This window comes from Ornithodoros turicata, chromosome 9 (genome assembly GCF_037126465.1).
Source record: "Ornithodoros turicata isolate Travis chromosome 9, ASM3712646v1, whole genome shotgun sequence".
NCBI lineage: Eukaryota > Metazoa > Arthropoda > Arachnida > Ixodida > Argasidae > Ornithodoros > Ornithodoros turicata.
Genome location: NC_088209.1, coordinates 12,706,210 through 12,729,505, shown reverse-complemented (window position 1 = coordinate 12,729,505; position 23,296 = coordinate 12,706,210). Strand labels below are relative to the sequence as shown.

General features: G+C 44.9%; 2 protein-coding genes across 4 annotated transcripts; one reads left to right on the top strand and one right to left on the bottom strand.

Annotated features, from left to right (window-relative positions):
• Nucleotides 1-36: 36 nt before the first annotated feature.
• On the bottom strand, nt 37-4,985 carry LOC135368125 (tRNA methyltransferase 10 homolog A-like). The gene is made up of 7 exons (XM_064601215.1): nt 4,563-4,985; nt 4,322-4,484; nt 4,186-4,257; nt 4,038-4,109; nt 2,234-2,380; nt 329-434; nt 37-236 (listed from the first exon to the last, which is right to left on the bottom strand). The coding sequence occupies exons 1-7, from the start codon at nt 4,790-4,792 to the stop codon at nt 73-75; spliced, it is 954 nt and encodes a 317-aa protein (XP_064457285.1). The 5' UTR covers nt 4,793-4,985; the 3' UTR covers nt 37-72.
• A 273-nt stretch (nt 4,986-5,258) lies between these two features.
• LOC135368122 (high affinity copper uptake protein 1-like) lies at nt 5,259-18,106 on the top strand. 3 transcript variants are annotated; one of them, XM_064601211.1, is made up of 5 exons: nt 5,259-5,566; nt 12,805-13,014; nt 13,418-13,487; nt 14,486-14,654; nt 16,523-18,106. In XM_064601211.1, the coding sequence occupies exons 2-5, from the start codon at nt 12,808-12,810 to the stop codon at nt 16,722-16,724; spliced, it is 648 nt and encodes a 215-aa protein (XP_064457281.1). In that variant the 5' UTR covers nt 5,259-5,566; nt 12,805-12,807; the 3' UTR covers nt 16,725-18,106. The 3 variants fall into 3 exon arrangements, with proteins under 3 accessions (XP_064457281.1, XP_064457283.1, XP_064457282.1); XM_064601213.1 differs by lacking the exon at nt 5,259-5,566 and adding an exon at nt 5,852-5,951; XM_064601212.1 differs by lacking the exon at nt 5,259-5,566 and adding an exon at nt 7,937-8,038.
• Nucleotides 18,107-23,296: the final 5,190 nt, after the last annotated feature.

Sequence of the window (23,296 nt, the reverse complement as noted above, 5' to 3'; positions counted from 1 at the left end):
CCTTGCTCTGCACAATAATGGGCTCCTGAGACCATAACACGTAAGAGACCGTTTATTGGTTGGCTGAAGCAGTCATGCAGACTGCTTATCGCAAGAACTGTCCGTGTCAGCACTGACAGAGTCGCAGGAGTCAACGAAGTTCTCAATGGCAATGGCACCCTTTCGCTGCGGGATGGTTTCGAGGAATGCATCTTTCCAGTCAAGGCCTTGCGTAACTTTCAACAGGATTAGGAACACTGAAAGTGAGAGAGAACTGTAATCTTTGTATGAGATGCAGGAGACCACTTTCATGTGTCCGACGGACATGACGTCACTTTCAGATAATCACCCTGGTCAATGGTGAGCACTTTTCTGGTCTTCAGCACCAAGTTGCTGTCAATTGGCAATCTGGCATGCTGGATTCCCTGTTCTTCGGCAAGCTTGTGGCACAGCCCCTGGTATAGGGAAATGTGTTATGTGTAATGTATACCATATTTTCCAGCACTCTTCAGCATGCTGTACTGGGGTTGCCAGACATTCAGAGCAGAGTCTTAACAGCATACATAAAAAATCGTACAAAAGCATACAAAATACAAAGCTTATCTGCCATGCTGGTCTGCCTCCTTGCAGAGGGAAATGTGTAGAGTTACAGAATTATGAAACAATGTGAAGTTATAGAAGATTTCAGTAATACCGTACAAGTGGTTAATGTTGCAGTCTTAATGATACGCGAATTCCGATGGAGGCACGTCTGGGAAATATTTCACAGCACATTGATTCTGCGCCACAAAGCTCTTAGAGGCGTCAATTACTTGACGGGGCTTTAATTTTAAAAAAAGAAGCATCCACAGAATTCACTAAAATTAGAACCTCATCAAAATTACCTCTCATACGGTAAATACCTACGGTGATAACTGAGTGAAAGTTGAACGCATCAAAATTCCAACGTGAAAATTGGTTTTTGATGCAATAAGCCACTAAAAGCCTATGAAATGTAGTTTAATCCATACAGAACTTCACTACATAGCATGCTCGAAGCCAATAATTGTACGTAATGATAGCATTATCACCTCGGATTTGTGGGAGGAGCGCACGCATCGGGAGAGTGGCCTTTTCAAGCCCATTAGGGCTTTTAGCTGCTCTTCCGCTCGAGAGAGAAACAAATATTAAATTGAATCAAATTAACTGAAATACGGCACTCGTCGAAAAAGCCATTCAGCGGCGGGATTTGAACCGTGCACCTCTTGACTACCAGTCGAGTGCGTTAACCATTTGCGCTACACTGGCGTCTGCTTTCCGACGACTGGAAGCTTTCAACTAACAGGGACCTGCACTCGCTCTCATCGCAATCTTTCCTACACTTTTTTTCTCATACAATGCAGTATGAGGCAGCGCCATCTAGCGAACATGATGGAAAGTAACTGTTCCGTGGCTGAAACACACCATCGGATGGAAGCTTCAGGCCATGTGTCGTGTTCATCTGTTTCTGTGTTGCAGCCTCAGAACAGTTACTAAGGCCCGGTCTCACCAACGCTGATTAGCATTTGGACCGATATCAACGGTCCCTTAACTTGAATTTAACGCTTAACTGTGCTTCACTAAAGCAAGTTATTGTCACTGAAACATTCATCATGTCACCAACTAACGTTTGTAAAAAAGTATTGAGTGTTAACTTAAAGTTTTAGCAGCCCTTGATCTCAGTTTAAAGTTAACCAGCGTTGGTGAAACTGGCCTTACCATCATAACTGCCCACACATGGACACAAAAGGTGGACATCTCTGCCTTTCATGAAATCGAGGGGAGAACGATGCCATTCGGGATAATGGTTGGCCAGTAGCGTTATGCAATGAAGTCCTCTTTTAAGAGTGTAAAGGACGTTAAGTGAAATTGCACACATGCTGCTCCTCCATGTGTAAAACATGTCAGGTGTTTAGTGGAAACTACAGGTTCTACAGTGGAAAGTCAACACAACCATGGTTCGTACAAGAAACATGCTTTACTTTTTACTACTACTTTACTTTTTGAAACATACATGCTTTACTTTTCCAGGTTTACTTTATGATACAGCGACAATTTTATCCTGCATTTCTTCCATATTTCTGACACTGACTGGGCTACCTACACATGCAAGCTGCAAGGAACTACCTACCTACTACCTACCACAGAGGAACTAACTACCTACTCATGCAAGGAAAAAAAAAAGAAAAAAGGAATGGAAACTAACAGCAATTAACTAACAGCAATTAATACCTACCCTACAACGGTTGTGGTCGACAAGCCCACCGATAACATAGGCTTTTCCTTCTTCAAGATCCGACAGTTCGTTTGGGGACTCGCTGCTCAAGTAGACAACATTCTCTTTCCCAAAACATGCTGCGTGGTCAGCATCAGAGAAGTGGACCTGCAACGAGATTTCCTCGTCCTCGGATACCTTTTCTATAATTTGCTGCGCTAAAAATTTGGTCTCCCTGTTTGTACTTGTGCCCGTGTCAAATAATTTCCTTAAGCAGCCTCTGAGCCCTACGTCACTGACCAGGAATTATCGTGAACTATGAAATGGCTGGTCTTGTTTTGGACAGATTATAATTTGGACAGGTTCCAAATAGATGAGTCATACCCCAGTTGAGGCGAGATTGAGCTGGTATAAGCCACGTATTTATGGTAGACTCCAGGGATGCGAGGTATAGATCACATTTCAAGAAGCTCAAAGTACTGCATGCTTTCGCAGTGATTGAGTTGATGTGAGCATTCCATGCAAGGTCATCGGACAGGATGATCCCAAGGTATCTGTATGCTGTCACTCTTTTGCAAAGTAACTTTGTCTATTGTGTACGTTTGCGTGATTTGGTGTGAATTCGGCCAGCTACTTAGGGTGGTTGGGTGGGGAGGTCTCGCTTCCAGATTCCCTAAGGACATGTCATAAAGCTGGCATGACTGGTTTAATCAATTCTTCCATGGCATGTGACCAGGGCAGATCCAGTATTTCTTTGGGGGGGTCCAGCACAGTGTGCTACATACAGCACCTAAGGACCACTAAACAATAAGGAAAGGGTCCAGTCTCCCCCCACTCTAGATCCGCGCCTTGATGTGACCATGGGAAAAGCTGACACTGCTATGTGGCGTCGTATGACCTGATTTAGATCAAACATTACCTTGGCATCTGAACATGAAACGTTTTTTGGCTTCTTTACAAATTGTCACTTTATAAAGCAAATGAAATTATTCACTTCCATTCATCCACAACTTCCATTTGGGACTGTTGGTAATCCATTGCTGTTGCTAAAATGATGGAAAACAAACAACCATATACGAGGCGCACACTAACGAGGGTTTCTGTCGAGGACCAGAACACTCGGACACGGAACTTCTTAGGATTTCCCTACCCCTCGACGAAAGATTCGTCGAGGCATTAAAGGCAAGTTTCTGTGCTGCAAGAGAGCGTGAGCTGTGGGAAGCATCCCTCATAACAGAGAAAAGTTCCGCTCATGTAAGCAATGCCTCGATAAGTATTTCGTCGAGGGAAATCCTAAGAAGGTTTAAGAGGGCGTCAGGACGTGTCAATAAACCTTTGTTGTTAGTGTGTGCCTTGTGTGTGGTTGTCTGTTTTCTGGTCCTTTTAGTGCTTTTTACTTTTGGAACAGAATTCTTCAACAAAACATTATATGTATTCTTAGATTCATTCGACCTTCCCTTTCCCACTATCACAAGCAGGGGTGCAGTGAGGGAAGTTCCTAGGTAGCGTCAGCTGCCCTGCCATACCCAAATGTAGTCACCCACACGTGCAAGGTGTCGTATCTACACGGTCGGCTCAATGGGATTTGTAAAAGCCCTCAGCAGGTCAGATCACCTATGTCAAATATATGTTCACATTGGTGAGTCAGTCTTTTGTGTGTGTGTTGCACCTCCACGCGTCTTCTCCCTCTCTGGAGGCCAAGAAAAAAAAGACCTGCCATCACTATTCATAAGCTGTTTATATGTAGCTGCCATTTTTCTTCGGATGTAATAAGCTCACACCCACCTGAGTCAAGTACGATAAAAAAAATTGAACTCATACGTACATCCCAGTTGTCAAAGCCATTGATCGCGACCTTGTGAGACTTGAACGATCCTCCCATGCCCGTTAGGAACAACTGAAAACTTTCACGACAAATTAGTCGTGAACCATTCCTAGGTTAACTGTACGGCCTGGAAAAGAAAGCAGCCCACCTGAACAGGGTCAGGGGCCCTACGGTTCAGTGAGTAACACCTCTGCAGCTGCTTCAAGCACTTCATCCGTTCCTGCGAAGAAAACGACATCTCACGGATCAACAGTGCTGTGCGAGTCACGATGCCATTGAATTACCCTGTCTGTCATATGATGGTCGAGAGACAAGTCGATAGCAATTTTTATCTTGCAAGAGGAGTCTTCCATTTTTGTTATCTTTTGCTTCTTGCATTCTGGCTGCTCACTTGGAGACTCCTTAGCTTCTGCTCTTTTTCTTTTCTGTTTTTCTTTCTGCAGCGCCCTGGATAAACAGGTCCCTTACTGTAACGTTTTGTGGTTGCGCAGTGTAGTTACAATACTTGAGTTTCATCCTAATTACCTTCGCTCTGGTCGGTGCCTGAGCCACTCCAATCTTTTTATCAGCTTTTTTCTTCGATTTTTGGATATGAGCTTTGCATTCGCTTCTAGATATTCCTGAAGTTCTACAAAAGACATTCGACTCACTTCGTCCTTTTGGGGGTCGAAATCGTGGTCACAATCGCTAGCGTTCACTTGCGCGTCGTTCGTGTCATTTCCTCCTGCTAAGCTTTCAGTCTTGACTTGCTCCATTACTGTGCCACCTTGCGGCGCGTTAAATCATAATTAAATATGAACTGTACCACCGCTTCGTCAGAACTTTACCCAATATTTCTGTGTACGCACTGCAAATGCTCGGTAAGTTGGTACACGTGAATGACTTGAATCAACTCACGCCGAGTTTCATTTCGTCTGCTGTTGTCTTGCATCTGCTCTTGACATCTGGATTGGTCTGGATTATATGTGGATTCTAATGCCCATGTCGATGACGCTACTGTTCTTTTACTTAGTTTATTAGTTTATGTGCGCCCTGCTTTTTGATTACAAGTACGCAAAACGCGGGTTTCAGTTTGTCATACAACGGGTAGTGAAACCAAAACTGAGTGCAACTGGTCCAGTATATCCAGTACATTTACACAAAATTCTTGTTCTCTCCGTTCTCTCCAGCCCTTCTGTTCACCCTGGCTGCCCTAGCTGTCGTCTGCTTTCACCAGGCGCACGGTCCTACTGGGCTACTGGGCCCTCGTTCGCGTTCCTTGTCACATGCCCACATTGGTTTTGGATATCTGCCAGCCTGGCACCTATAAATTGTTTTCGATGAGGGCTCATCGTGGCTCATCAAGAGTTTTTAGTTTTTGATGTGACGACGCTAACTCCACCTCTTGGTTGTCATGTGGACCTTCTGAAGCAACCTTGCCCCCTTGCCTTCAGTCGCGCGTAGCTTCGCTTTGCTTATTCGAGCTTTATTTGTCGTCAAAAAGAAGAAGTTACAGAGTACTTCAGCGCACTTCCTCTTGGAAACAAAAGGCAAGTAAACGAATTATCAGTTTAGCTCAGACAGGAAGTTCAGTTAAAGCCCATTGAGCAGTATATGTTGACTTCAACTGTGCGTGCTTCACATTGCTTATGCTGGGAAACCTGTTTTCCCGTTGCAGTTATCGGGACCAGCTGTAGAAATCTATAATGTTGGAAGACTCCACGCGGTGTGCACTGTGGCAGTGACTGTAACACCAACGAATGGCTAGAAAAAATTTGCAGCTAATAATTGTTGCGGCCGATTTTACTGTAGCCGTCATCACTCAAAATTATGCATTGGGCTTCCAGGCAAATCCAGATTGCCAAATTAGTGTCTGGCAAGGGTGGAAGATTGATGTGAACAAGTGGGCGGGGGTCGTCGAGAGGTCGTGCCGAGGTAATTTTTGTGCCATAGAACATTAGCTGCATAGAGCTTTTTACACCATACCACGTATGACCACATCAAGTATCACCAACGCTTCGCGTGGCGTTCATTACAGACATATAATTCTTTGGCGCCAACTCAATTTGATCACTCGGCGACATTATTAGGGCATAGTCCCCAGCACAAATATCTGTAGCTGCTTATCACCATTCATCAAGTACATCCAGAGCGTGCCAAATACATGATCCGCCCCCATTACCTTTTTTTTGTGAGTTTTTTTTTTTTTTTTTTTCAGGCCATCGACACTCGTGATTAGACTAAGTCTTGAATTTTACGTCTTCAATCTTTCGTTCCTAGATCTAAAAAAAATGGTACTGTGACAGAAAACAATACATTGAACTTTGCCCTTGTGCTCTATTGCAGTCTCCTTAGCCATTTCCTGCCATTTGTCCTTCTTTTCGCTGACGCTGTGGACCTCCTCTGGTTTGCTATTACAAGTATAGGCATCGCGATACAAAAAGTGGCTTCCATGCCGATGCGTTGCCCATAACTTTCCTCTACCCGATATATTATATTGGTGCCTTTATATTTCCTGCATGCTACATCCGAAGGATTTGGCCTTCATGCTCAGAGCAATCTACAGAGCCTCTGGCAAAACATGTGCCATATATTGTGGTGGAGCCATTATCTATGCAGAGCATACGGTGGCAGCCTGTGCCAGATGTTTGCTCTGAATTGGCTCTCACGAAACTCCGCCCGGCTGGTCTGTTTCACGCTGGAGGCACGCTGTAGTGTAGCCCCTTCTCGTCTTTGGTGTCCAAATTTGTGGCAGATGTTTCGCCAAAATCAAACTTTTCCTTTGAAAGCCACAAAAATTATCATGCACCTAAAAAGCCTCAGCTACCAGCAAATTCTGTAGGTGGCCTTCGTGGGGCTTACAGTGACATCAAACTGATGTCGCCGGAACTAAAACTGCAAACTGGTGTACGCAGTTTTGAACTAGTACACACGCAACAGCGGAGCTTTACAACAGGACCTGTCCTCCAGCATGTGTAGGGACTTGTGTTTCGGTTTTTATATTAATTGAAGATCTGAGGAAGGGTGTTAATATAATGTCATACTTTATGAGCCGTTAAACGATAAAATGTGTACGAAAAAAACTCTGCTGTCAGAACACGAGACAATGAACTCTATGCTGAATATGCAGCGCTTATCCTTTCCTCATTGCTCACGTTGCTGGCTGAATTGGCACTCCGCCAAGCCACATTTCGAGGGCGTTTGGGTTTTACCCTGAATCGCGAGGACGCGAAATCTGGGGAAGAAATGAGTGTTACCAGGTTTCATCCTGAACCACAAGGCCATAAGTATGCGCTCTCCAAAAACATTGAGCTTTTTTAAACCTTGGCCTTAGGTGACCTAACCCGAACGTTAAATTTAGCATTGGCTGTGCAATCAGCATATTAATTATGGAAAATCTTCGCAGCGTAAACTTGCGCAGTTCAACTTGAATTTTTCGTTCCTCTCTGAATTGTGCTGATTATGTTAATACTGATTATCACAGCAGCAGCTGTGCCTCTTAGTAGACAAAAACTGCTGTTGTCTTAGCTCACTTGGGTTCTCCCTCTGAAACGTATTTTCTCACACTGTTCCTGCGAAACCGTGGGAACGTTTCAAATATCCTGCCCGAAAGCGGCTATGTTCCCGTATTGTTTTTGACTTGCATGTGCAAGTGCGACTTCACATGGAGCCTCGTACATTTTTTGAAGAGTGACAGCACCACAAAATGCTGATTAAAATTTTCTATTGATGTCTTGCCAGTGCAATAGTCTCCAAACAAAATGTGGAACTGTCGTAAAATTTCGCCTCACTTCACTTGTGCGAATGAATCCATAATACATACTTTACGGCATAGTCATAGCAGACAACACTGATCGTCGGTGATTGTCAAAACAACTTGCGGAACCTTGGAAATCATATTTATCAGTCACGAGCGCATTGATAAGGCCCTGGGTGAGTCTAGACCAGAAGTAGGATTAGAGTTTCCATTTCTCTTGGAGTGGTGTGTACTACGATTACTAGGGAGTACCACTGGCAGTACTGTACGTACGTTTATAGTTCCATACGTTTTTGTTTGTTTGTTCTTTTCGTGCCACCACTCAGCCAGTGTCTTCAGTAGTCAACTTATACTGAGCGTGCAAATTTGTAAATGAAGCGTGTACATATGCGATAAAATCTATGCAGAAACGCAGAAAGTGTTGTAATTCTGGGTAAAAAGCACATTGGTTATTGCGCCAAATTCGTTAAGCACAACACTTTGTGTGTGACACAGGATGCTAAGTAATTGCAGCAAAAAATAACAATTTTTGCTACAATAGGCTTGTAAGACATATGTACCTCTTATAGTTTCACTTTCACACCTATAATCATAAGCTAGTTCACTCATACATCAGCCGTATTGTGGCGCATTATGGCAAGAGTTGCTCTGGTGCCAGAAAAAAAGAAAAAAAAAAACAGCTGAATCATCATCATATTGTTCTTTTGAGCAGCACACACACACACACGCAAAGTGGGAAAAATTGGGCTGGTGGTGCTGTTTACGTTTATGGATACAATCACTAGGAATCCCATGCAAGGGGACCACTGTATCATCAGCCCTCTTTACTGCGTTACCCTTGCACTCTTGATTTTTTATAGCAATTTTATCTAAAAAAATCATTTTGTACCATTCATCCTTCTGACACGTCTAAAGGCACTGTACAAACACCCTGCAATTGTAGTCTTTTCTTTAGCACTATGACAACAGCAACAAGTGTAGCTGGCCTGTAGCATGTGCAAGAGGTCTAGAACAGCGTTTCCCAAACTTTTGGCGGTGACGGACCCCCGGAAGCGATGAGAACCAATTCACGGACCCCCCCCCCCGGCTGCCAAATATAAAATGCGCTAAACACAGGAGGAACACTCTCAGTCAGTTCGAACTCGACGCAAAACGATATGACGCACTGTATTTCCCATGCTAGCCAGTGCATAACCAACAACCTCGTCAGCTGCTGCGTGCTTTCGATACAGCTTCAGAAACGATTCCGGACTGGTTTCTTCTTCTTGTTAGTATGTATATGACGCGGACAAACGTGCATTGCAGGACTTTTCTATCAGAAATTAGAAGCTAGCCGTTGAAGCATGCTTGTAGCAATTTTGGAAGTTCTGGGTGTTTGGAAATCAGGCAGCATGGGCGAGCACGTGTTTGTGGGGACGAAAATCCTCACTGAAATGTGAGAGACGGTCGCGGACCCCCATGCACACTCTCGCGGACCCCCAGGGGTCCGCGGACCACACTTTGGGAAACACTGGTCTAGAATAGCACATGAGTCATAATTAGGGAGTGACTTTTTCGGGTTAAATGCCTTTCACACATTTGAGAGGCGGGGGGGGGAATCGGGCACTATTTTTTAAATCTGTAATTCGGACGATAATTGTGCGATCGGGTGTTTTCGTATCTCCTCTAGTCGAACAAGTCCTAATTTTCTATATAGTAGCACTATCAAGCACTAATCCCTGAAGGCATACACAGTGCTAACACGCGTGGGTGTATTTCTGGGAACGTAAGTGACCCATTCTTACGTGTGGCAACGTTTGTTCGTCTTCGGTGGAAACGTCACTTGAGGATTCCATAGTTAACGGAATTCTGGGAGGAATCTGGTTTGACCCGAATTAGTCGCGGGAGAATAACCCGGCAGAAGAGGGTTTTACCCGAAAAAGTCACTCCCTATTCATAATCCCTTCTGAATGAGCCCCGTGCAAGGATGCATCAGCATACGTCATTTCCCGGCTCGCACGCGTGAAAGGGAGACCTTGGAACGATCTCTGAAAAAAATTGTTGCACGACGCTTTTCGTACATACTGGCCCCCCAAATACCGGGTGCGGGCATGATTTCCCTCATATGCGAAGTATTACGCGGAAATATCGGTTGTTGTAAACCGAAACCACAATTGGGGGAGAAGGCGGCCAAAATTTCCCTTTCCCAGAGTGCACACACTAAGCCGACTGATGATGTCATCGGATATGCAGAAGTACACGTGTGTCGCCGCCGGTCATTGAGGTTTAGGAGAGCAGTGTCAACGCCCCCTAGATACAGAAGGCCCGCTTATTGCCCCCTCTCCCTCCTTCACTTCACTTCAAGGTCACACATAGTGAGAATTCGTCTGCTACCGCAATTCGCCGTTCTGCGAATTCAAGGACCCGCAAGTGATTGCAGCTTACTTGGAACCTGCAGACCCGAATATTTAGACATAAAAGTGTAACACGCTTTCCAGAAAATCAGTTCTGAAAAAGATTGGGGCTGTTTTCGTCAAGGGTTCAGGTCATTACAACCATGTATAATAGCATTATAGGATACATTATACAATAGTAAAGGGGATTGTTTCAGGTGGTCAAGTGACCAATGCACATGTGGTCTCCCACAGTGAGTGAAAAACAGGTCAGAAGCTTTTATGTTTAGCAGACTGGCAACGTTTTGGGACCTTCGGGGAAATTGGGGAAACAGGATGGTAAAGTGGGCCAGAAACATCATTGAGCGGAAACAGGTAACAAGGTAATCTAAGAGAGACGGTCACGTCTAAGAAGCTTACAGATTGGTGTGAGAAGTGACATGAAAATTGAATTGAATGATGCAGCGAGTTAAGATGCTCAAAGAATCGTTTTAGAGAGGTTTAAAAGAAGAAGATGCAAAGAATCTAATAGCGAATTCGGGTGGTCATTTCGTAGCAAAACGGCCGAGCGCTCGGAAATTGCTAGGTCGGCGACAGAGCTGGATCACGTGACCGTTGCCACCCGAACATGATCGCTAGGAATCTAGCGGTTTTAGGTACTTGGGTCACGCTAGGGGCGTCGCGGTCGCAAGTCTTCGAGTTCTGTCGTCTGCTAAACCACGTGATCTGAACATGCGGGCCAATGAGGGCACTCGCCACCGTTGCAGTGCGGATGTGACGACACCGGATACAGTTGAGCAATCTGCTGCTCGATCGTTTTGAGACCGGGCAAAAAAAGTGCTAGCTAGCAAATTCCGAGCGCTCGGAAAGCGCCACGCGAACATGCGAGACTTGCTTCATTTTGACCAAGCGAACACGACTGCTCGAGATCTGGCAAAAAAAGTTGCTCCGAAATGACCACCCGAATTCGCCATAAAACTATTCTTTCTAAACGAGATTCTAAATGAGAATCGGGCTTTCTTGGTAACAACAAACACAAAGGCCGAGAGTAATTTTTAATTGCTAAATTCCAGTCCTCGACTCCCCATGGTCTCAATGTTGTTTCTGGCCCACTTCATCATCTTGTTTCCCCAATTTCCCCGAAGGTCCCAAAACATTGCCCGTCTGCTAAACATAAAAGCTCTTGACCCGTTTTCCACCCACTGCAGGAGACCACGCGCTTATCCTCCAGTTTTAATTTTCTTTGCTTACTACTTTTCTTATATTATTTTACCCATTTTGAGAGTGTACCACTTTTGCAAAACTCCTAGTAACAGACAGCCTTTTTTTAGCTTCATTGCATCATAGGATGCATGCTAAGCACGAGTGCTGCCAAGGTTTATAGTTTCTCAAGCCCCAGGAGTGTAATATTTCTTCTGGCACTCTTCCTTATCGAGTTCACCTGACATCTCTCAACGGTTTTTGTCCCCGGTAACGCTCCTACTGTATATCGCCTTCTTTTGTATTTTCTTTTCCTCCTCACCACCTTCTTTGTTCCCTTTCCCTTATGCACATTAGTATAAATATCTCTACCAAGTGTTCAATGTATATCACACCTGATGAAGGACGGAGTCCATCTGAAAGCTCGTTATTTAGTAAAATAAATTATTTAAATGTTTCAATCTCTTTAAATACTTATCTTATTCACTTGCGAGTGCTAGACTTTTCCCATTTTTGCCTCTCAATTTCATGGGGCGATACAGGACACAGTCGTCTGCAAACAGTCGAATATGGGTCGAGACAGAATTGGGGAGGTCATTAACAAAAACGAGAATTAACGTAGCTCCTAGGATGGAGCCTTGTGGCACACCTGAAGTAACTGGGAGGAATGAGGGCATAGAACCATTAACAAGGGAGGCCTGGGTATCTCAGCAGCCAATGAAACACGTTGGGGTGAAGATTAGGCATGGAGGGTTTGTGAGTAAGACAAGAGTGAGAAACTGAGTCAAAGGCTTTTCGGAAATCAAGAAAGACAGTGTCTGTTTGAATACAGAGATCCACTGTAGAATCGTTGTCGTAGATGAGCGAGGCTGAATCCGTCTCGCACGAGAAGCCCTTCGAAACCCATATTTGTTCCGAAAGAGTAAATTATTAGACTCGAGATGGGATGGCTTGTGTGAGCGATATGCTCCAAGATTTTATACGGGATATAAGTTAGCATGATGAGGTGATAATTAAGGGATGACATCTCATCCCCGCTCTTGAAGATAGGAATAACCTTTCCCCGTCACCAGTTGGGTGGGGCACAGCCAGTGTCACTGTGTTAAGACTAATGCAAGAAGGGCAAGGGTGCGGGCGACCTGGTACATGATTACAGCAGTAAAACCAGACACACAGAGCAGTTGTGTGTCGTTGCGGCTAGTCCTCAGTGTTTCAGGATAGCATAAATATAACAGACAGAAATATCGAAGAGGCCACAGTTGCGCTTTTGTGCACTTTCGTGTTAACGGAGTGTAGGCCACGGGAAGAAGGCAGTTTCGACTGATCGGTAATTCTATATGTAAAAACGGATGATAGAAGGAATGATACTTCGCCTACCAATCTGTACTGTTAGTTTTGGAAACCCCAGTAGGTCTCTGTCTCATCTAACTCTTGATCTCTCTTGTCTCCACAACTGCAGGCAATGGCACACGCAGGTCATGATCACCATGGTCATCACATGCCCAACATGTCCCCTGACACTCCAGTAGCCTCCTCAACAGTCCAGACCCTCCTGACCACTGTTCTTGCTGCCACAACAGCTGCTCACACACATAGCGGACATAACCCTTCTGCTCATGACCACATGGAGATGGACCATTCCGGACATGTGCAAGGCATGAGCCACATGGTAAACACTACTGAAGGCTTTGCAGCTGATCTTTTTGTGATACGATAAGACATACGTGGTGAAGTAATAGTTCAAATCACTCAGTGCTTTCACACATCAAGCGTCATGGAGCAGCTGGGCTGGAGCAGGGCAGCTCTTTTTCCTCAGTGTCGGTACCCTGAAGCGGAACTTATTTAGTGACCCTAGTATGCAGTAACGTGGGGTGTGGGTAAATGAAGATGACGTCTGTGCCGCGTTCTTGATTCAGGCAAATGGGAATAGTGAAAGAGCTAGTTTGATGGCTACAGCCACTGAACCATATCTGAGGCTGTAACTATATCACAGGTTGTGTTGTTCTGCACAGTGTTGCGCAGGCGGTTATAAACTTCTGTTTATGATTTGGGCGCTGTTCCTCTTCTTGCAGATGATGTATTTCCATTTTGGTGTCAACGAAACGGTTTTGTTTCAAGGCTGGACTATATCTACTGTTGGAGGTAGCAATCTTTCTGTACATAAGGACTGAATGCTTTTAGCATGAGTGCACAGCATTGTAGTGCTTCACAGTATTGCAGAGCCTCTTTTCTTTCAGTGATATTTCTTTTTCCACGTCTCGGTAGAAATAATTTTATAATAAATAGTGCAGTATAAAATGTGTAAATATATAACTTGCTTAAAGCTATATTTACCATGTCTTCCCTCCGCATAACATTATATGAGTGTGACCATTTTTATGGCACTATCATGTTTCACATTCACTACTGAAGGTTAGCACAGTTTTCTATTCAGATTGCATGTGCACACACAAAATTTACTCAGATTTCCACATGGCTGGGCTTCTGATGCCTGATCTAAAAAATCTCTAGTCTGCTAAACCAAGTGTTCATCAGAGGGTCGTAGCAATGTCCATGTTGCAGTACCTACTGTATTGGAATTGAGTGGATGCACAAATGTCACCTAACATGAGATCTACCTCTAAACTGTTGAAAACCTGACGGTGCTTCCCTGTGACAAATTTGATGGGTTCCCACAAGTCGCTTTTTTTTTAAAAAGCAATTCTACCTCAAAATGCAGTGATGTTTTCTACAGGCAAGGAAAGAAAGGGACTTGATCAACTTCCAAAATGTTAGATGCGCGTGGCCACATGCAATGAGCTATGGGCACACCTCAGGAATTGTCAGATTACATTCACCACACCCACGTACCGCTCGCCTTTTCATGACTACCTTCACTCGAGAAACTTCTCTAGATATCAGATATCATATCTGCACAAGGCAACAGCAGTAGAATGCTGTGTCGCGAGAGATAGGTGGAACAGTTGCTCATCTCCAAGTTTGTGTTCTGAAACGAGCTCCCATTTCCCGTAAGTCGTCAATAAATGTGCTCCGAGGAATGCATTGCTCCCTCTGGAAAATTTAGACTGTGTACTTGTAGTAGTGTGTATTAATTAGTATTAGTATTAATGTGCTTTAATGTTTTGTATTTCTTGTTGCAGGCATGGTTGGCAGTGTCATTGGGGTTTTTATTATGGCCGCTGTGTATGAGGGGCTCAAGTACCTCAGGGAACATCTATTCCGTCTACATTTCACTAGCATGCACTACTCCTCCGTCGCAGTAGCAGGACAAGAGGGTCACACACTTACTGAGGTGCACCAAATAGTAAGGTGAGCTCACGCTGTCGTCTGCTTCAGACGGAGGTAAACTTTTTTGGCAGCCATCTCGCAGACACTTGCAATACTGTAAGAGCGTAAATCTCACGGCCATTGTTTTCGGCAAAATTACAATCCCACAAAATATTTTACGGCTGTAGTTTTGTATGTGTGCTCGTGGCTCCCTAAAAAGTTCAAGAAGACGAAGTACAGAAATGGCATCGACTGAAAGAGCAAAAAAAAATTAGCGAACAACCAAGATCAACAGAGAATCTGCAAAGATAAGTAATGAAACATAAAATTAACGATGTTTTTAGAATTGTCATTGCAATCCTCCATGTCTTGCAAGGCAGCACTGCCTAAAGTGCGAATGGGTAGGGCGGAGGCGAGAATACGGGGAAACCTAACCTGCCCCAGCGTGACCTTCACTACTTCACCGTCTTTCACAAGATGGCAGCATCAGGCTTAGCTGCACCATTTCTCTTGTACTCTGTGAAGCCTTTTGCAGTGTGATAACAAACAGACATAAAACAAGTTCAAACATACAGGGTGTCCCAGAAAACGTGTCATTGAATTATAATAAAAAAACTACACCACCTAGAGTTATGCGGTCAACGGCATTGGTTCTTACTGTTTTTTTTTCCACCTCCTCATGTGAATGTCGCGTAACGTAAGTTTAATTACGTAAATTTTTGCGAGCTTAAGTCGGATATTTGCCAAGTAAAGGTGACTTTTTTACCACACCAATGTGAAGAGCGTGAATAATTTACACAAATTAATGATAATTGACAGGGATATTCAGAAGCTATCCCATTGGGAAAAAATAGCCGAACATCATGCTCTACGGAGCTCCCACAGGATAGCGCACGATTAATTTTTCAGCGCAATTTTTGTCAGTCCGGCGAAAGGAGGTTGGAAACCCAGCCCAACCCGGCATTGCAGCAAGAGATACCACAGGCATGGCTTATCACGTCCGACTTTTGCTGGGATAATGCTTTCCCTCTCCCAATTTTAGGAACTGCTACTTTTTCTACTATCACTGTGTGGGCTGGCTTTCGAACCGTCTTTCATCGGACCATGAGCGGTTGCGCTCAAAAAGTCACCGCGCTTTATGGTCCGGTGCTCCGAAAAGCATGATGTTCGGCGGTTTCTTTTCAATGGGATAGCTCGTGAATATCACTGTGAATTATCATGAATTTGAGTGAATTCGGCACGCCTTTCATATTGGTGGGGCAAAAAAGTGAACTTAACTTGGCAAATTTCCGAGTTCAGTTTGGAAATATTTACATAATTAAACTTACGATACGTGAAATTAACACCAGGAGGTGGCAAAATCCTAATAAGAACAAATGCCGTTAACCGCATGATTCTAGGTGGCGTAGTATTTTTTATTATAATTCAATGACACGTTTTCTGGGACACCCTGTATATAGAACATAGGCCAGGTTCTCTCTATCTATGGCAGTGAAAAAAGTTGTTGTTGTGCCCCGGTCAAGTGCTGCGAACAATACAGCCCTCACAGAAGTGTATCATGGGGACGAGGCTATACTAGCATAAATTCACCGCGATGTGCCATCCCGTGTACACGCTCTGAAGGAAAATCATGTCGGCAGTTATTTCAAGTCGGAGCTTATTTAAAGAATGCTTCTTTTTTTTTTTTTTTTCTTTCTTTTCTTTTTTTTTAGCATTGCAGATTTGAGCCTTTGTCCGAAAATTTGGACTGTTGAGTAATTCGGACCGATTTCGTGGCTTCTTCACGTCCTCAAAATCAGTTGGCGACTGTAATACCATGCTTTGGCATACATGCTATGTTTTTATGATAACGCACAAACTCTCAATATCCCGGTTGTTACGTAAATGACTTGTTCCCTCCCTATGCGCAGGAATCGAATGATAAGCTGGGCTCATGGAATACAGACTATACTTCACATGGTGCAAGTGCTCCTAAGCTATTTTCTCATGCTGGTGTTCATGACGTACAATGTCTGGCTGTGCATGGGAATTATCCTGGGGGCCGGATGTGGGTACTTCATCTTTGGCTGGAAAAAGGCCACTGTGGTCGACGTCACCGACCACTGTCACTGATGCCTGCTGTCCTTGCGTAGTTCTCACTTGAGGTTGTCCTACCTGTATCATGCTCGCAAGTGAACTGCTATTGGGGCTACCGTGGTTTCAGTGAGACCAGTAAGATACTGAGAAATGTTTATTCAGTTCCTGCTCGCACCTCTGACCGACTTTGGGAGTTTTCTAAAGTCACGAGGGCACTCAGCTCATGTAGCTGCCACTGAAACGCAGATTCTTGCCCTACGTATTGAGAAAACCTTTTGCAGGTGTAGCAACTCTAATGTGATATGCTTTCTGCAAAAATTCATTTCAATGTCTAGCTTCTCTTTTGATTGAAAGAGGTTGTGGCCCACTTGTTTACACACGTAGGGTTCAGTTTTCCTTGGTATGTTTGGTGTTGGGTTTAATTTTCTTTTCTCAAAAGTCAGTGTTTGGGACTTATTCTAGAACAAAGACAGGTATCCGATTTGTTGCTGTTGCGGGACGCACGGTTGTGAGTAGTATGGGACCAAAAGCAAGCGAGCACATGGGTCTTTTTATTTATTTATTTTTAAAGGGAACCATTATCAGTGGGTCTGTTACTGCTCTTGGGTACCTTTTGTGGAATGTCCCTTATATTAGTAGTATTCCTGTAACATCTACTGTATGAACAGCTGCATCGTATTAGTAATGTTTGGTTTGTGGTTTCCTTTGAATTACTGAAGTGAATGGGTGCAGGTTCCTTTCATATGTTGTGTTACCTTTAGCACGGTTGCAACTGCTAATGGCTTGGACTCAGATGCTCTTATTTTTCTTCTGTCATTTTCTCATTTAATACCTGATGAGTTGGAACTTCCTAATTATGCAATCTGCTATATACGTATGGATCACTGCCCATTATGAAAAGAATGTATAGTGTGGATTGTCAAACGCTGTATTGCATCTCTACGACATGCAGTGGAGTGAATACCCCAATTGGGCTTCTCAAATTATTTGTAATAGTTATACACTGTCTATGTGCTCGCTGTGTTGTTGAACCACATCATTTACTGCTGCCTCAGTGTGGCTGCAAGTGCTCAGTATTGGGCATTCGTAACAGCAGTATGAGCTGTGCAGATTGCAGACAACTGCGATTGTTTATCGAGCAAATATGTTTTTTTTTTTTTGTACATAGGCTTACCTTGTAAGTAAATATATGTAAAATATGCATAACGTGACAAATGAATGTAGGTATCAGAATGTTATCAGTAAATATTTGTGCAGGTTTTACACATTTTATGACAGTGCAATGAGGATGTGATAAAGTGTGCACTTGATGCATCTTCCTCAAGACTGTACAAAAAGAACTTGTTCGTACAGAGAGTATAGGAATGTAGTGTTACGTTTCAATGTGATACACTGTATATAAAGAGGGTATTTCTCCACTTGCTTGTTCTACGTACCTCGTATACGTTGAAGGCTTACTCAAAGGTACCCCGTGAATGCACAATACCTAGGGTAGGGCCTGACTTTTTAGGGTTAAACCCGTATCCGCCCGATATTTACCCCCCGAACGAAATCTGTAAAATTTGGGTTTTACCCGAATCTACCCGAAAACATCCGGGTCGCGTGGCACACTCATAAGCGTGCATTAAAATAAAGTTTGATAACATTGCTAAACATTAGTTCCATGTTAAGACAAATTTTTATTTAAAAAAAAAAAATCACCCGAATACACCCGAATTCCTGACGACAGAATATGCCGTAACGGGATTTAACCCGAATACACCCGAATTTTCAAATGAAAAATATCACCCGATATTTACCCCCGAATTTGGCCAAAAATAAAACCCGAAAAAGTCAGGCCCTAGGTATAAATAATCAAAATTTACAACTGTGCAAGCGTTGCTATCTGATACAGAAACAGCAGTGTATGGCAAGTTGGGACCAGCCACTTCAGCCACATGTAAGGTATAGTCCTCTTGTGTGGCATATTTGCGTGCAAAAGTTCACATTTAGCACAAGGCTATGCAACACAAACACACACACAAATGCATACACCACATATAAGTACATGTATGTTCTAAGTACTGTATAAGTGGTTAAATTCGCGGACTCAATAATTTGCGAGAAGCCAGGATCAGGCAATTATTCGCAGAACCTTAAATTCGCGATACCGCAGCGAGTCTCCCCCGCATGAGGCGTCTTTGGAACTTTCCACCTTGAACTAACAAAAGGACAACACTGGACAATAACCCATTTCATCCCTTTTAAGCTCTTCTGACTCAGAGTGCTACAGTCAGGGGTCATTGCCGAATTTCCGTGCCTCCCGTCATTCTTGCATCCGCATTGACACAGTGAGCATCGTGACAGCTTCGTATTTTTCAACTCGTTACCGCCATGTTCTTGCTCCGGTACTTGGAGCCGTCACCCCGTCCTCTTTCAACCAGCCACCACGTGAATTGACTGCCCGACAGTGCAGTCCCGAGCTGAAAGCACATTATAAGGGCGTAATAACCCGTATACATAAGATGTATCAGCGTCCAGATCCTTATTTCTTTCTCGTATTTTCTGTCATTGCTTCAAATATTTCGCGGGACTTTAAATTCTCGAAAATAGGGCGTTCGCAGATTTCGCGAAAAATAGGTCCTCGTAAAAATTACTACTTATACATTATGTGTGTACAGGTCCTCACATAAAGCAGCACACACATTGTTTTATACACCTGTTGTGTTTTTTTGCTTACATGTGCAGCCACAGAACTACATACCAGCATCTTCAGTTCAGAAGAGAGATTGCTTTGATTTGAATGTGCACTTCCATATTCAGCTTCCGAATTCAATACTGAATATTTTCACAACTGTAGTTTAGTCGTATCCTAAATCCTTTTTCTGCAACGAGCCTCTGAACACTTGAAACTAGAATTCAGCCCACAACACTGCTTGAACAAATGTACATGTTGAATGGTCCCATTTTTGCAGTGTGACAGGAGCATTCTCCAGGTAGTGGAGGATGTATTGTGGACTGGTTAGCTATTGTACTTTGCATGTCCATGGGTCGTAACGTTATGCAGTCATGTAAGAGCATTTTATTAGACACAAGTTGTCTACCGAAGGGGGAACTGCAAATAACCTTGTGTGTTCCTCAGATACCTTTTCAGCACCGTCACTGACATAGCACGGTCAGGATTTTGTGATGACTTGCCAACATTCTTCTGGAATGTCTCTGGAAAACCCAGGGAAAACCTCAGACAGCACAGCCGTAGGATGCGAATCGACCACCACCAGTTTTCAGCACGGTGTTGGCTTCCACCAACGAGCAGAGCAGGACGCCTTAACCCGCTTGGCCATGTGGTTGGTCACAGTCTTTCATCTGTAGAATTGTCTTGCACTGCCAGGGGTGGTCTACTCAGAGCATCTGCATTACCCAGGTGATGTGCAGATTGATACTCGAGCTCATGGTCATACGCTGATAGCATTGATGACCACCATATCGTTCTTGGCGACAGTGCTTGTGGTAATGATCTTGCACGGTGCAGTGGCCCTAGAATAGGTTTATGATTGGTGATGATCCAAGTATGACGACCATAAATATACCCGTGGAATTCTCTACCGCAAAATTTATTGCTAACCCTGCACGGTCTGTCTGTGCCAAGGTCCTCTCTGATGCTGTCATCGTTTTGGAGTCGTAGGCTATTGGCACTTCGTCCTTCATTTTCAGTCTCAATACCGCTCCCAGTCCTAAGGAGAAGCATCACAAGCCGGTACTATTGGCCTGTGGGCACTGTAGTGAACAAGAACATTTGAATATTGCAATAACTGCTCAGCCTGCCGAAAGGCTTCTGCTTCTCACACTGTCCACCTCAACTGTGAGCGTATGGAGGCGTAGCTAGCCTCCTCACCAACCAGTGCTCTGACGCACTGTTGTCCCAGTTACTGAGCGTAGTATTGGGTGATTTCAGGCAGAATCTGGCAGGGTGATCCAGTCGACCTCTCAGATTTTTTTCGTTCCAATATATATTGAAGTTCTTTGACTATGTTTTTAATGTTCCACATGATGTTCTTACGATGCACTGCTGCTGCAAACTTTGGAAGGTAGGAATGACAAAACTTGTTTCTTTAAGCGGCAGGGAGAGGACAACTTCCTTCGTCCTCTGGCCCTGCATGTCCCGCACTACCGAATGGGCCACCGGTATTATGTCATACAAAACAGATGTCGCCACCAGACGATGTGATAGATGACAGGCAGCACGCACCAACCCGAATCAAACCGGTATCCCGAGCCGGTAACCGAAGTTTTTATATCGGTTCGGTTCTGGTTCAGTTCCAGCTAAAGGTAATGGTTAATTCCAGTTTTGGTTCCAGTTTGGTTCGACGCTCTGGTCAGGACATTGCTCAACAAGCACTGTCACACGAGGAAAGATCTCGTGACTGCTGGGCAACAAAGGAAATAAAGCACAGAGAAGCACTTGAACAAAATGGAAAAGACACTCACCAGCATCAAAGTATTTTCATGCACACAGCACTCCCTCATCGTAAATCCGCTCGACACAAAATCCACCAGACTCAATGCACACCGCCACCAGGGACGAGCCACATATCCGTACCCTGTGAGAGGCAAACAGAATCCCACTGAGGCTACACTTTTCCACTAACAGCCAACACGACTGCTATGGACAGAATCAACGCGCACCATCCACCAGTGACGAGTAACACTTCAGTGTACCCGCGAGAGGCTAAGAATCCTTGTGCCCTCTGCTGACCTTGCTCATTGGTCCTGACGTCATCCTATTATCTCGAAGCCACCGTTTTTTTGTTGTTGTTTTTTTTCACTAACGGTTAACGCAACTGCTACGGACAGGGTCCATATGAAACAATGGGCCTGTTGCACTAAAGCTTCATCTGGTGACCGCAGCGTCACCTGCCCGCCTCTGGTATAGAGCGCCCTTACTAGACGGTCATCACTGACGGTCATGTCCGGCGTGTTCCCTGCCTTACTGCCGTACCCGGAACATCATCTCCTTTGTGGAAATCGTTGCACCACGATGTTTCAGAGCCGCAGTGTAGGTGATACAAGCCTATGTACGGAAAAACCTCCGGCTACACGACCACAAATCACTACTGAATAGGGTTTGGAGCGTCCCAAATGTCGTGAAACAGGCCCATGGAGCCAGGGCATGACGTCATCACTTCCCATTCTGCAGCTGCATGGTTCATAGACGAACACGGTTACGCCCTAGACAGGAGGCCTATTATTTATTGAATCACTATCCCAATGCTATTTCCTTTATCCTACTATAATGACGGCACAAAAAACAGAAGTAAAGCACGAGGGGCAAAACGGCGGTCCAATGTGTACGGCAATTATGCGCCATCAAAGCAGCTTTCAGGTGGCGGTTCAACCTTTCCATTAAGCCGTTTGAGGAAGGGTGATACGAAGCCGTGCGTCGTCGTGCCGTGTCCAGGAGATCGGCTAAAAGACGACTCTCGAACTGTGCACCCCTCTCTGCAATGACGCAGGATGACGCCTGGATGAGACAGGCCGTTGGAGATCGTGCTGCGATAGACAGTTGGAACGAAGGGCCGCTGGTGGATTTGTCGCAACATTGCGGGACGTCCGCGCCGGAAAGGGGAACATCTTGAAGCTGGGGGATAATGAATGATTGTTGTGCCATAACAGAAACGCCTGGTTCGAGGCATGAGCAGCGTCCAGAGCAATTCAGAAGAGATGGGCATGGGTGGAGCAGACAGCGGTGCGATGCGGCTTAGGGCGTCGGCTGGACCGTTCTCGCTACTGGGGACGTACTGGATGTCCGTATAGAACTCGGCGAGGTAAGACAGCTAGCGAATCCCTCGGCGGGAATAGCGGCTTACTGACCGAAAGGCATGCGTGAGCGGCTTGTGACCTGTAAGAATGGTGAAATCGCGGGCTTCTAAGAAGTGATGCAGGGTACGGTAAACATTGGGCTGAAGTGATGGTTGAAGTACCTGTGGGGCACGTGTGTGGCGCTTGGTCCTTCTCTGTAGGTCGGTATGCAGCAGTATATGCCGAGCTCAGTAAGCCATTCAGGAACGAGCAGGGAATGTTGAATGCAATCCACTGATCAGAGTCGTGGCAGTGGGTCTGGACAGGTGAGGTTGAGGATACGTGGAGAGCACCAGGCCATAGTGGTTGGACAGGATTCGAGGCTGCGAGGCAGCGTGCCTTTTGTACTGGACTTGCGGGAAGGTTTCCAAATTTGGGATGGGAAAAGGGCCGAATTACGCCGAACTTAATATCGTTCGGGTGATCAAATGCACAGGAGGTGGTGTTCCCCTACATGAGTCCCAACCGGCGATGATGGTACGCCATGGAGAGGCGATGACGGGTGGCCTAGCTCCATGGCCGCACTGGTGGAACTGAGGAGCATATGGTCCAGGCGTGTGTACATCGTCATCGTCCATCGGCCGCCACACAGTGAACTTCTGCTGCAGTGCTGCGCCAACTTGCTCGGAAGGCGCGTCTACCATGGGAATAGCGGGGGCTCCGTGCTTCAGATGGGAAAGGAGCGTTTCTGCCGAAAGGGCAGTCTTGATGCGGCTGAAAGTACATGGGCCTCCGCAGTCCAAGGAACTGTCTGGGAGGCTCCTGATGAC